Source organism: Aspergillus stella-maris, assembly GCF_047715825.1.
Source record: "Aspergillus stella-maris strain CBS 113639 unplaced genomic scaffold BDV14scaffold_45, whole genome shotgun sequence".
NCBI classification, from domain to species: Eukaryota; Fungi; Ascomycota; class Eurotiomycetes; order Eurotiales; family Aspergillaceae; genus Aspergillus; species Aspergillus stella-maris.
Genome location: NW_027396839.1, coordinates 1 through 10,436, shown reverse-complemented (window position 1 = coordinate 10,436; position 10,436 = coordinate 1). Strand labels below are relative to the sequence as shown.

Sequence of the window (10,436 nt, the reverse complement as noted above, 5' to 3'; positions counted from 1 at the left end):
CAGCCAGCTTCCATATGGTTTCACCACGGCAAGCTTTCTTCGACTGTGCCCTAGAAAACCCCAAATATTTTTGCTTGCTTCTTTGGTCTCTATGCCAAGAATCTTTGTTAATCTTTCCCGATGGTCTTTATCCCATCTTTGGCTACTGAAATCTGTGTTAGGACGAATATCAACATGCAACCGCTACCGGTCCATCCGTTGGATCCGATGGTCTACTTGGAAACACGCTTGATGTAAACTATTGTCACTTCACATCTGATTGATCTTCTTATTGATGTCTTTGAACTCTTATGGTGATAGACGAAAGGACGAAAAACACCTGCTGGTCAATATAATTTCATGTTATTCACCCAGGACGCATTCTGTGAACAACAGGGGTTTTTGTTTTTGTTTTTCAATTGCGATTTCAACAAGCCTTTTATCACTAGGTCTTTGATGCCCCTCCTTGACGCTTTTCTCTGCTACCTACTCTTTCTTTTCTCATGTTCTTTTCCCCTTGCCTCCAGGATGTTCTGAGGAAGCTTCTCCGTTTACCTCAACGTCTTAGTCGACCACAATCTCGAGATTTCGGAATACTCATAGCATTACTTGAGAGAATATCCTGGTTTGTCCTTTCCCTTGCGAAACTCATCCAGAAAACTGCGGCATCCTCTTGATGCAGCAAGGTGTTCCACTTTTCAGCACACAAGCCCCAGAACCACTCATCTTCATCCAGAATGACGAGCAACACGCATCCAAACAAGGACGCTACTGCTCTTCCGAAACACTTTCACCGCTATACATTCGCGTCTGACAACATCGACTGGGTCCGTTGGGTGAACGGGGAGATCCCGGATGATTTGAACTTTCCAGGCCAAATCCAGCCTGAGGAAAAATCCCATCGCTCAGCCCACAACGCGCAGAACTAAAGCCGCCCAACCTTGACTATTTCAACCTTGGACAGACTCAGCACCGAAAATGGCTCCTTGGCCGCTGCGGACGCCAGCAATGACTTCGCCAGCGACTACGTCGACTCGGTAACGGGGGAAGTCCTTCACAACAACGACAAGCCCATCCAGAATCCTGACATGTTATTCCTGAAACTCCTGGCTCTCCAGCAATACCCCGGTATTAATTTCGTGCACCTCAGGCCCTTTCAGAGCTGGCTCAATCAGCTCCCCAAAGGGGACTGCCTTGCTATTCTCACCCAGATTTGGAACATCAAGCCTGTTGCAACACCCACTTCCACCGCAGTGCCTACCGTCACCGCAGACCATGACGACGCCACAATCCAGACAACACTCGCCATCCCCAGCGGAAGCATCCCAGGACAAGTCAACCCCGTGGACCTCATCGGCATGCTCCGCGCCCGAGACATCGACATCCTCCGCGGCGACGTAATTCTCACCCTACACCAAGTCGACGGCGAGACTATCCTACGCTACATGGTGCCGGACGGACCGAATACTGCGCAGATTGAGCAACTCTATTCCTGCGCTGTTCATTTCAGTGCAGCCGGTGGCTATGCGTTCGGATTCGACTCTCAGGCTTGGCTGGATAATGTCGGTGCCTTTGTCCGGATGCGTCCGGAACATGAGCAGGCGCTACCTGACGAGTTGAGATGGATGAGAGATTGGCCTGATTTCGAGAAGCGTTCTTGGGAGTGATGGGTGCCAGGTATCTCCTGGGTTCTTAACATCGTCAGCGTGTATCCTAGCATAATACCAACATCTCTTATGGTTTACCATGGCCAAGTCCAGATCTATTTTGTTATCCAGGTTGATGCGGCATATGCCCTTGCGTACAATAAAGTGCAGTACCGGAGAGTGGCCACTGCCCTGAATAGCCAGTCTCCACTACTCGTTCCCATAAACAATCTCGACTTCCACAAATCATTAAAGCCAGCCGGACTATATCTGCTGCACCGACTCGTAACCCTAACCCTATGGAAATCTTCCAGTTCATCACTGTTTCCTGGTAGTAGTACACTCACTCACTAACTCACTCACCAACATAACGAACGAAACGACATTCCCCTCGAAAAAAATAGTAAGTTCTGTCTGATAGGTATCTGTTCGTTTGTCCCGTCTCCTTATCTCCCTGCCGTTGAATTTTTGAAGGTAATTACCATTATTGAAGCCTTGAGTTTCCATACTATCTACGGCATATGATCCGACGACCTCTGAACTTCGACACCGCGTAAAACAGTGACCTTCCCGCAGCATGGTTTGAGTAGGAGAGAACAGTGTGTCCGTTGCTAATGACGAGGACCAGGACTATGGTACAATGGAGTTGATCTGGAATTTCCCTGACGGGATGCTGGTTGAAGGATTTACCCACTAGGTGAGTACGTCCACCGTGCTAACAGGTTTCTGAACAAGTACTCCCAGGCAGATAGATGCAAGTAAGATTCCGAATTGCTCAAAGGTCTAGATAATGAACTAGCAAGTCTTGCAAGGTCACTCTAAGGCGTATATATAGAGGAATAGAACGCCGTGAAAATGGATGGATATCGTGACACTCTTCTCTAGCTAAATCAAACAGATCCCGAAGTATATATCAAACGATCGCTGCGTCTAGTCGAAGAGCTTGTTCATGAATTTGTGTGCCAACTCGACACCAGCACTATGACGTCATTAGCCTCCCGCAGTTTCTGGGGTAAAGGAAGAGAAACTCACAATGTAGCAGCGTTAGCAGGAACAGCACGTGCCAACGCCGGTCCGAACCCAGGGAAGAAAGCCTTGTAGCCACCCGCTGCGTAGACCGAGCGAATCGTTCCGCCGATCGTAGGTTTGCCAGGCGCACTTTGCAGGCGGGACTTGATTGTGTCGACGGGGAAGACAGGAATCCACATCGCAATACCAGCAGCACCACCGGCCGCGAGGACAGCGGGTAATGACAATTCTCCGGTAACGTTGCCATTGGCGTCCTTGGGTGTTAGCGAGCGCTTGATGTACTCATATGCGGCGAAGTAGGCGGCGGATCCAGGACCGTCACGGGCGAGCGTCATTGCGCTGCCACGGAACACACTTCGAATTCCGCCCTCCTTGTACAGTTGCTTGACAACGTCCATACCACCCGAGTACTTGGGCTTCTCGCCTGGTGGTGGCGGGTTCTGCCCTTGAATCTGAAGGAGCACTTTTACGCGCTCAAAGGGGGCTGTGATGAGGGTCATGGGGATGGCGGAAAAGAAACCAGCGGCGGAAATTTGGCCGATTGTGTATTGGGGTGTGTTGTGCTTGACCTCGACTTCGGACAAGCTGCTGACGAGCGTCTTTCCTAGATCGTATCCCTGTTTCTGTTAGTGCTGCTTCGCGGCGCATTGAAAACTAACATACCCAGAAGCTCACGGCGACTAAAATACAATGTTAGCTTTATCGTAAACCGGAGGAATGGGCTACTTACACATAGGCGTGACGCCGACTAAAGGAGCCGAAACACCAGCATAGAGACCCTGGGCTTGTCAATTACCCGCATATTCTCACAACGGATTCACAACTCACTCGCACAAGACCCTCGCGGGCAATGGTCTTTCTCACAACATCCATGGCACCGGAATACAGCCCCGGCGCAGCAGTCTGCATGCGGACTTTGACGAGATCAAAGGGATGACCGACAACAACAGCGCAAACACCACCAGCGCCGCCAGCAGCGAAGGATCGGAGTTGCGCAGCGGTCTGGCTGATGGCCTTTGTCTCAACATTCTTGAGAGTCTCCTGGACCTCATCGGCGGTGGGGGATTCGGCGGAGGACATGATGGCGGGGATGCGGAGATCGGCTGGAGGCGGGTGGAGGCGGTAGGAAGGTGAAAAGGGTGTTAGAGGAGAAGGATATGTGCAGACAGAGAGTTAGATAGGTGGTGCTGCTGCTGAAGTTATCTTTAAGGTAGAGAAGAAGAAAAACTCCAAAGAACACGGCGCTGAGGAAGAAAAGAAGCTGAAAGCGTGACCAGCAAGCACAAGGCCGGAAGCCGAATCTGGGAACTGCGCTGTGCCTCGGCTCGGCTCGGATTATTGGTCTTCCGGTCCGGCTTCCTGGGAGTGTCGAGGTTCCCCGGGGCACCGCCTGTAAAGTGCGCAACTATGCTCTATTCTGACGATATCTGCACTTTCAATTATGCTTAATTGCTCGTCCAGTCCTTGTTGGCTACTGGCATTCTCCCTGCAGAAGACTCCTACCGACGTTATCTCATGCCAGACCCCAGCCATACTCAGTCGGATGAACGGAGCGCCACTCAGATGGACTAACGCCTCCACGTCTACCCTACGGTGCCTTTGATCCGCCTCCAAAGACCCAGAGGAACCAATTCCGGACGACGGGAATCTAATCCACTGCCAAAGCCTCCGCCTGAGCCCCGGCGCAGCTGTCGCCTCAGCCGCTCAAGCCTCAGCGGCCATCCACGTCAACCACAACCTTAAGCCCGGTCGCATGCCAAGACAATCACATGAAGATACTCAGTCAATGTTCAGCATAGCATTCAGTGCTATAAATTGCTTATATACAGAACAGCAATATATACCCAGTTCCAATCACATCATGGTCCTATGTCCAGATCCAGCTGTCCGTTGATATACAATGCGCTAATCATTCATCGATGCGTTTATTTGCACTTGCCCTGGGCGGCGTTGGGCTCTTGCTGGGAGGGTATTAGTGATCATATCGCGGTACCGCAGGATGAAGGGCCCATACAATGCAGAGGCCGGACTGGCAGGTGCCCATCTTTCCGTCCTTGGAGCAGGGAGCACCGGTGGGGAGCTGTGGTTGTTAGCTGAAGGCGTTCGATCGATCTGTTCAAGTTGAACTCACCTTGCCGCCAGCAGCAACAGCGGTGCCGACGAGGGCAAGGGTAGCGAGCCACGAGAAGTTCATTGTGATGGTGTGTTGTGAAGGTAGAAAGGTAGGTTCAATGGGTTGTTCTTAAAGTGATAAAGATTGCTTGAGAAGATGGCTTCTCAATCCCAAGATACAGCGCCATATTTATGCCCTCCCCTTCCCCCCAACGCGCAACATCTTCGTTCTCGGCCCCATTCATGATTAACCATCCTGCGGCCCTCTTACGCAAGTCTCCAGCGCAACCTACCATCCATGGTTATGATATTCCTCCCGTGACCGGTTACGTTCCTGGATGACCGGTTCCTGGCGACAATCAGTACCAGGCACCCAAAACATACCCATTGAGCTTCCTTAGCGTGCTTGAAACCCTCCTGCGGCAGTCCATGACGTGCAGAGGTTTTCTAAATGTGGATAATAACATTGCTCCACCAGTCCACTGTCTACATCCGTCTGGCTCCGGATCGTCGGTTAACACTGGAGAGGCGGTTCAGGTTGTTGCAGTCTATGTATGTTCCAGATGAGTCTGGAATAGTAGCTGTGATAAAGCCGTGTTGTTTTGTTTTGCTAACTTCTGCAGCTTCCCTGCATGTTAAAACTCGGGATAGCGGTACCCCGTAACCGGTAGACGCCTCACCCGCACCCCATAGTTGGCCCCGATTATGATCGTCCTTGGCACCCAAACTATCAGCCCTGGGGGGTACACTATCCCCTAAATACACGTCAACTATCTATCTCCTGATCGTTAGTTAACAACAGAGTACTATGGAACGTTCTTTTGAGGTGCTGACGGTATGTTGTGAACGAAAACAAGTCTTGACTCTTGAGCGTCTAACGACTCATTGGCAGTCGAGAGACTCGAGAGTCGAGACAATGCGGTGCCACGATCTGCAAATTCTGGACAATTCGACGCTCCTGGCCACAGGCTCAAGAAGCACAGGTACTTGAGCCACTTGATGCAGAGTGTTATTGTCTCACTTCGTTATACCGAATCCCCTGCCCCGTACCCCATCGTCATACCCCATCGCAAAAGCGACCGGCCCGCCAACGGCCCGCCGCTATACCGAACAGAATTACCTTGGACCTTTGTACAATGACACTAAGTCTTTGCAAACAGTAAGTAGACGGTAGACACAGATGAACGCCAAGCAACCCCCGACAGGTCAATGACGATGTATCCGGAGACACGAGACAAGAGATAGTCATGGAATGGAGTTCTGCGCAGCCATTGTCCAGCAGAGGGCAGAGGACGCCGATACTCAGACAATTGACTACCATTTGAATATGTTTCAAGTTCTATCTAGGTAATCAGCAAGTTAGTCTAGTGTAAGGTCCCCTGCGCAATAATAATAATACACAGTGTACAACGTCACTCTCTTGGTCTCTTGTGGTGTCGCGACGGGCCCGCAACAAACAATTTACCTCGGCACAACCAGCCATTCAAGGCATCAACACGAGGCACCAAGGCAGCTGCGCACTTCTTCTCCGCGCGCCCGGAATCCAGGTTCTCCCTGCTCCGGCTTCTCATTTGTGCTTGTGCCTAAGGCATAAACAGCTATTAACCACCTGCAGGGCTGGAATATTGAAGGGCTCTTGAAACTCATGCAGGGTGATCTCAGTTACGGAGTGTGTAGCATGTCTATGATGGAGTGGCTATTGGCTGGCAGAAATATAAAGTTTCCAACTGCTAAAATGGGCATACCATTGTGGGACTCTGCTAAGCTTTGCCTCCGATGTGTAGATATATATTTCTCTTAGTAGGCTTCAGAGACCCTTGGGTTAGATGTTATACTCGGCTTGACTGAGTTATTTTAAGGACCAAGAAACTTAAGATCAACAGAGAATATCACGTCAGTACTAACTAGTGTACAAACCTGAAACAAAAGTGCTACATCGTATGATTATTCAAGGGCTCTCTCCGAGCTACAGTGCCACCAGCGCCTACTTGTCCTCCGACGCAAGGATGTGCTCATGCGACCTACCTTGACTACACCGCTTATACAGGTTACAGTTGAATGAAATCATAAGGATCGTATCAGTGAATTAATTAGTGGTAAGAGTATGTACTAATGGCCATTACAACACAACCCGCCATAACATATACATTAGGGCCCAGTAGTAGTCATTATCCCCATACATCATTAACGTAAAAGTATCCAGTCAGCTCAAGACAGGCTGTGGCATCATGCATGGTCATCATATCATCATTTAGAGAACGAAAAGAGCAGCGAGACCGAGAGCACCAGCAATGCCAGTGGGGAGGGCCATGCGGGGAGCAGCACCGGTGGGGGCATCGGTGTTCTCAGCGTTGCCAGCGTCATCGGTGGAGGTAGACTGAGAGTCACCGCCGTCAGAGCTGGTCGAGTCGGAGCCGGAGCCACCGCCAGAGGTAGTGGAAGTAGAGGTGGTCATGGTGGTAGCAGCGGGAGTGTTGGTAGGGCTGGGAGTGGTGGACTACATTGCATTAGTACATTGCTTTACTTTTTTCAGCAACAGGTTAAACTCACAGGGCTGGGAGTGGGAGACGAGCTGTCGATGGGACCGCTGGTGGTGGTGGCTTCGCTAGCAGTAGTAGTCTGGCCATCGGTACCGGTGGTGACAGGAACACCGATAACAGTGGTCGAGCCATCGTCACCAGTAATGGTAGTGGTAGTCGCGTTCCCAGAGCCAGAGGTCTCGGTGGCAGTCGAGTCAGGGCCAGTAGTGGTGGCAGAGCCAGAGCCAGAAGTGCTGCCAGCGCCAGCACCACCGCTGGTGCTCTCAGAGTCGGAGCCTGTAGAGGTGGAAGTCGGGTCTTGGGTAAGAGTCAAGTCACCACCAGAGTTTCCTGTACAAGATCGTTAGCTGAGCGCAATCGGATGTATCCGACAGGAAACCAACCAGGGCATTGCTCAAGGGCGGCAGCAAGGACGGTGGCTGAATCATCCTCGGGGCAGGCCTCTGCAGTGCAGTCGCGAACACCGTATCGGTAGTCGGGGGTTTCGCAGAGACACTCGAGGTCGCCGTCGTCGCATCCAAGGTCTCCAGCCAGGGCAAGCATGTTGCTCAGACACATGTTCTGCAGGAATTAGCATGCGGTGAGCGATAGAAAGATCAGCGACAACATACAGCACACTCGCTGACAGACAGCTGAGCGCCGGCCGCACCGATGGTGGCCAAAAAGGCCAAGGGAAGTGTAAAGGACTTCATTGTGTGTGTGGGAGATGTGCGACGAGGGCAGTAAGTGGTATGAAGGGCTAACAGTAGCTAGATGGATAACGCGGTATGAAGCGACGACGCGATTCAGAGCTTGAGTGAGTAAACAAAAGATGGGAAGAAAGAAGAGGTTGGGGACATGGGAAAAGGCAGTCTTTAAAAATTGGCAATCGGAAGCAGCAAAACAACAGGCAGGCTGGGTGGCGCCTGCCCTGGAGCCGTGCCCGTGCGAAGCTCGGAGTTTCTGGCTCTACAAGTGAGGAGCTCTGACGCAGAGCTTGACTTTCTTTTCCTTTTCCTGCTGTTACCCAAGCTGTGGAGGCAGACGTGATTGGACATAGTGCGAATAGCTTCATCTGGTGAGCTCGCAGGAGCTCGACCAACGTGGCGAGGAAGGCCCACAGCCAATTGCCCTGAGGTCATCGCACGGAAAAGCAAAGCTCAAGAGAGTCCACAGTGCTGCGATGACTCCTCTCATAGGGCGATGGCGAGCCCCCCACAGCTGGCTTGACCAGATCTGGATGCAGATTAGGATTCAAGCTATCACAGACAGGGATGGGCGCAGTCCATCTGGCCCTGGCAAGACTCCACCGAGTGAGATCAACACGAGTTAAACCAATTTAAAAGCAAGTTCTACCAAGGCTCCCCAACGCTGTGCTACGCGCTACGTCAATGTCTCCGTCATCGATGCCCAAGACGGCTCAGCAAGGGATTTTACATCACAACATGGACAACAACAAAGAACGAGTCAGACCACGGAGTTTTACTGATCAAATCGCAGAGTCTGAAAGAATAATGATACATTGTCAATGTCACTTATCAAGAAAAGCGACAAGATCTGGTTTCACCGCTGATCTTGCGATCGGCAGGCTGGTTACCAGCCACAGTAATAATGCCCATCATTATTGATGGTGGCTGGATCGACAGAACTATTGCCCAGCAACCAAGTCTCTCTCTTATCACATGAAGAGATCGGTCTGGACTATTGAAGGCTTCTCTCCATCTGGTCCGTCTGTCGTTGTAGATCTGTTGGCAGGCAATGGCATTTGATCCTGCGGTTCCGACTTCGCTGCGGTCGCACCTCCAATCGTCGCAACGCTCATTTGGTAGAAACCTAGCAGTTGCTTATTCCCCGACTCTTCGCACAGACCCGAAATCCTATAGTGACTGCAAGAAAGATGGTATCGCACGTAACCGGTCAAAAACTCGGCGATGCGACCGGTCAGTTTGTCGTCGGCTTGTAGGGCTACGATTCCCTGAACCCTATCGCGACATCCAATCGAGACCTTGACCAATTCGCGCAGTATTTCCAGCACAGATTGTCTACTGCATACTGATACTCTGAGTGGGTAGGCGATTCGTTCGGATGTGCTGCCATAGAAGGAGAGCAGGTGGCTCACCGTCGCGACAAATTGCTGCGGCTCTGCCTCCAGCGACGCAATGATCGTTAGATACTGATTCTGTGGGAATTCTTTCTCGGGGAAGCAGGCCACCGCTTGAACAATTTCCCTGGGCGCTCATGCGACGCAAATAGGCAGGGTATTTCGAGCCGGGATGTCCCCCAAAGAATGTCCCTTCAAGACAAGTCGCTTGGATGAATTCTAGCGGCGCGCGGAACAGAGTCGTCTGCGCATACGGGCCGTAGAAATTCAGCAGATATGGCAGGGCTGTGAAGAAGGCGTTCCAAACAGGATGCGTGATATCTGCGCCAGCCGACAGTTGAGCGCAAAGATTGTGTAGACTGCCATGCTTCTCCGGAACGTCATCTACGGACACTCGAAAGCTGTTGTAGAGCGCAACGAGATTGCGGAGGTCGAGAGGGAGGAATGGAAATGTACAGTGCACATAATGACAGAACTGCCGAACAATCTGTTCCCTGTCTGGAAGAAAAGGCTGCACGTAATCATACACGGCTTTCAGCTCTTCTGCTAGAAGGCGAATGTTGTCATTGTAGCCCGAGTGCTGTAGGAAGGTGATCAGCACGTCACTGAGTTATTTGGCAATAACCTGGTCCATGTTTGTGATAATTAGGCTGTTGGTGCTCGACGAGGGCGTTCGGCCCTGGTCAAGATGAATCTCTTGCTGCTAGTCGAGGTTGGAAAGTGATACGAAAGTATGAGACCACGTGATCTCTAGCTGCCAAGCTACTCCAACCCCCTGAGGATTCGACCCCTCAATAGATATAAAAAGACATCGTCAACAAGAGTCTATCGAAGCAATAGAATTGAGCCCTATCGTTAAAGGCATCCGCTCCTTAGTAGGCTACGTGCGTGTAGTCGATACAGACGTCATTCTGCCCCCCTTTCCTTCCCCTGGGCCTGTACGATTCGTTACAGGTTATGAGCCCGGGCTGCTACGTCGTGCCTAACCAGCAGGCCTAGCACCTCGGGGGATTACTTGAGAACTAACCGTCTCAGCTAATTCAGCAGAAC

The 10,436-nt window shown here is 51.3% G+C and overlaps 6 protein-coding genes across 6 annotated transcripts; 1 reads left to right on the top strand and 5 right to left on the bottom strand.

Annotated features, from left to right (window-relative positions):
- Positions 1–120: 120 nt before the first annotated feature.
- BDV14DRAFT_202216 (uncharacterized protein) lies at positions 121–1,646 on the top strand (the record flags this gene model as incomplete). Its single annotated transcript, XM_073773952.1, has 2 exons — positions 121–233; positions 944–1,646. 2 exons carry the CDS (start codon positions 121–123, stop codon positions 1,644–1,646), a joined length of 816 nt encoding a protein of 271 aa, XP_073625931.1.
- Positions 1,647–2,117: 471 nt separating this feature from the next.
- Positions 2,118–3,959, bottom strand: BDV14DRAFT_177315 (carnitine:acyl carnitine antiporter). The gene is made up of 5 exons (XM_073769394.1): positions 3,483–3,959; positions 3,385–3,433; positions 3,318–3,334; positions 2,658–3,271; positions 2,118–2,604 (listed from the first exon to the last, which is right to left on the bottom strand). Exons 1-5 carry the CDS (start codon positions 3,732–3,734, stop codon positions 2,556–2,558), a joined length of 981 nt encoding a protein of 326 aa, XP_073625930.1. The 5' UTR covers positions 3,735–3,959; the 3' UTR covers positions 2,118–2,555.
- A 620-nt stretch (positions 3,960–4,579) lies between these two features.
- On the bottom strand, positions 4,580–4,848 carry BDV14DRAFT_202214 (uncharacterized protein; the record flags this gene model as incomplete). Its single annotated transcript, XM_073773951.1, has 3 exons — positions 4,580–4,615; positions 4,669–4,734; positions 4,786–4,848. 3 exons carry the CDS (start codon positions 4,846–4,848, stop codon positions 4,580–4,582), a joined length of 165 nt encoding a protein of 54 aa, XP_073625929.1.
- Positions 4,849–6,830: 1,982 nt separating this feature from the next.
- On the bottom strand, positions 6,831–8,555 carry BDV14DRAFT_177306 (CFEM domain-containing protein). Its single transcript, XM_073769393.1, has 4 exons — positions 7,918–8,555; positions 7,690–7,867; positions 7,317–7,636; positions 6,831–7,263 (listed from the first exon to the last, which is right to left on the bottom strand). Exons 1-4 carry the CDS (start codon positions 7,996–7,998, stop codon positions 7,018–7,020), a joined length of 825 nt encoding a protein of 274 aa, XP_073625928.1. The 5' UTR covers positions 7,999–8,555; the 3' UTR covers positions 6,831–7,017.
- Positions 7,955–8,555, bottom strand: BDV14DRAFT_95301 (uncharacterized protein). Its single transcript, XM_073777915.1, has one exon. The coding sequence runs from the start codon at positions 8,358–8,360 to the stop codon at positions 8,046–8,048; it is 315 nt and encodes a 104-aa protein (XP_073625927.1). The 5' UTR covers positions 8,361–8,555; the 3' UTR covers positions 7,955–8,045.
- Positions 8,556–8,963: 408 nt separating this feature from the next.
- On the bottom strand, positions 8,964–10,020 carry BDV14DRAFT_202212 (uncharacterized protein; the record flags this gene model as incomplete). Its single annotated transcript, XM_073773950.1, has 3 exons — positions 8,964–9,427; positions 9,498–9,966; positions 10,012–10,020. 3 exons carry the CDS (start codon positions 10,018–10,020, stop codon positions 8,964–8,966), a joined length of 942 nt encoding a protein of 313 aa, XP_073625926.1.
- Between the last annotated feature and the right edge of the window lie 416 nt (positions 10,021–10,436).

Excerpts from the sequence above, each read along its gene's own strand:
- BDV14DRAFT_177306 (XM_073769393.1), bottom strand. The coding sequence starts at position 7,998 with ATGAAGTCCTTTACACTTCCCTTGGCCTTTTTGGCCACCATCGGTGCG. Across the intron at positions 7,637-7,689 it reads CGCCCTTGAGCAATGCCCTG|GAAACTCTGGTGGTGACTTG; the intron begins GTTGGTTTCCTG and ends GATCTTGTACAG. Across the intron at positions 7,264-7,316 it reads CGTCTCCCACTCCCAGCCCT|TCCACCACTCCCAGCCCTAC; the intron begins GTGAGTTTAACC and ends AATGCAATGTAG.
- BDV14DRAFT_95301 (XM_073777915.1), bottom strand. The coding sequence starts at position 8,360 with ATGAAGCTATTCGCACTATGTCCAATCACGTCTGCCTCCACAGCTTGG.
- BDV14DRAFT_177315 (XM_073769394.1), bottom strand. The coding sequence starts at position 3,734 with ATGTCCTCCGCCGAATCCCCCACCGCCGATGAGGTCCAGGAGACTCTC. Across the intron at positions 3,434-3,482 it reads CCCGCGAGGGTCTTGTGCGA|GGTCTCTATGCTGGTGTTTC; the intron begins GTGAGTTGTGAA and ends TGACAAGCCCAG. Across the intron at positions 2,605-2,657 it reads CCTGCTAACGCTGCTACATT|TGCTGGTGTCGAGTTGGCAC; the intron begins GTGAGTTTCTCT and ends ATGACGTCATAG.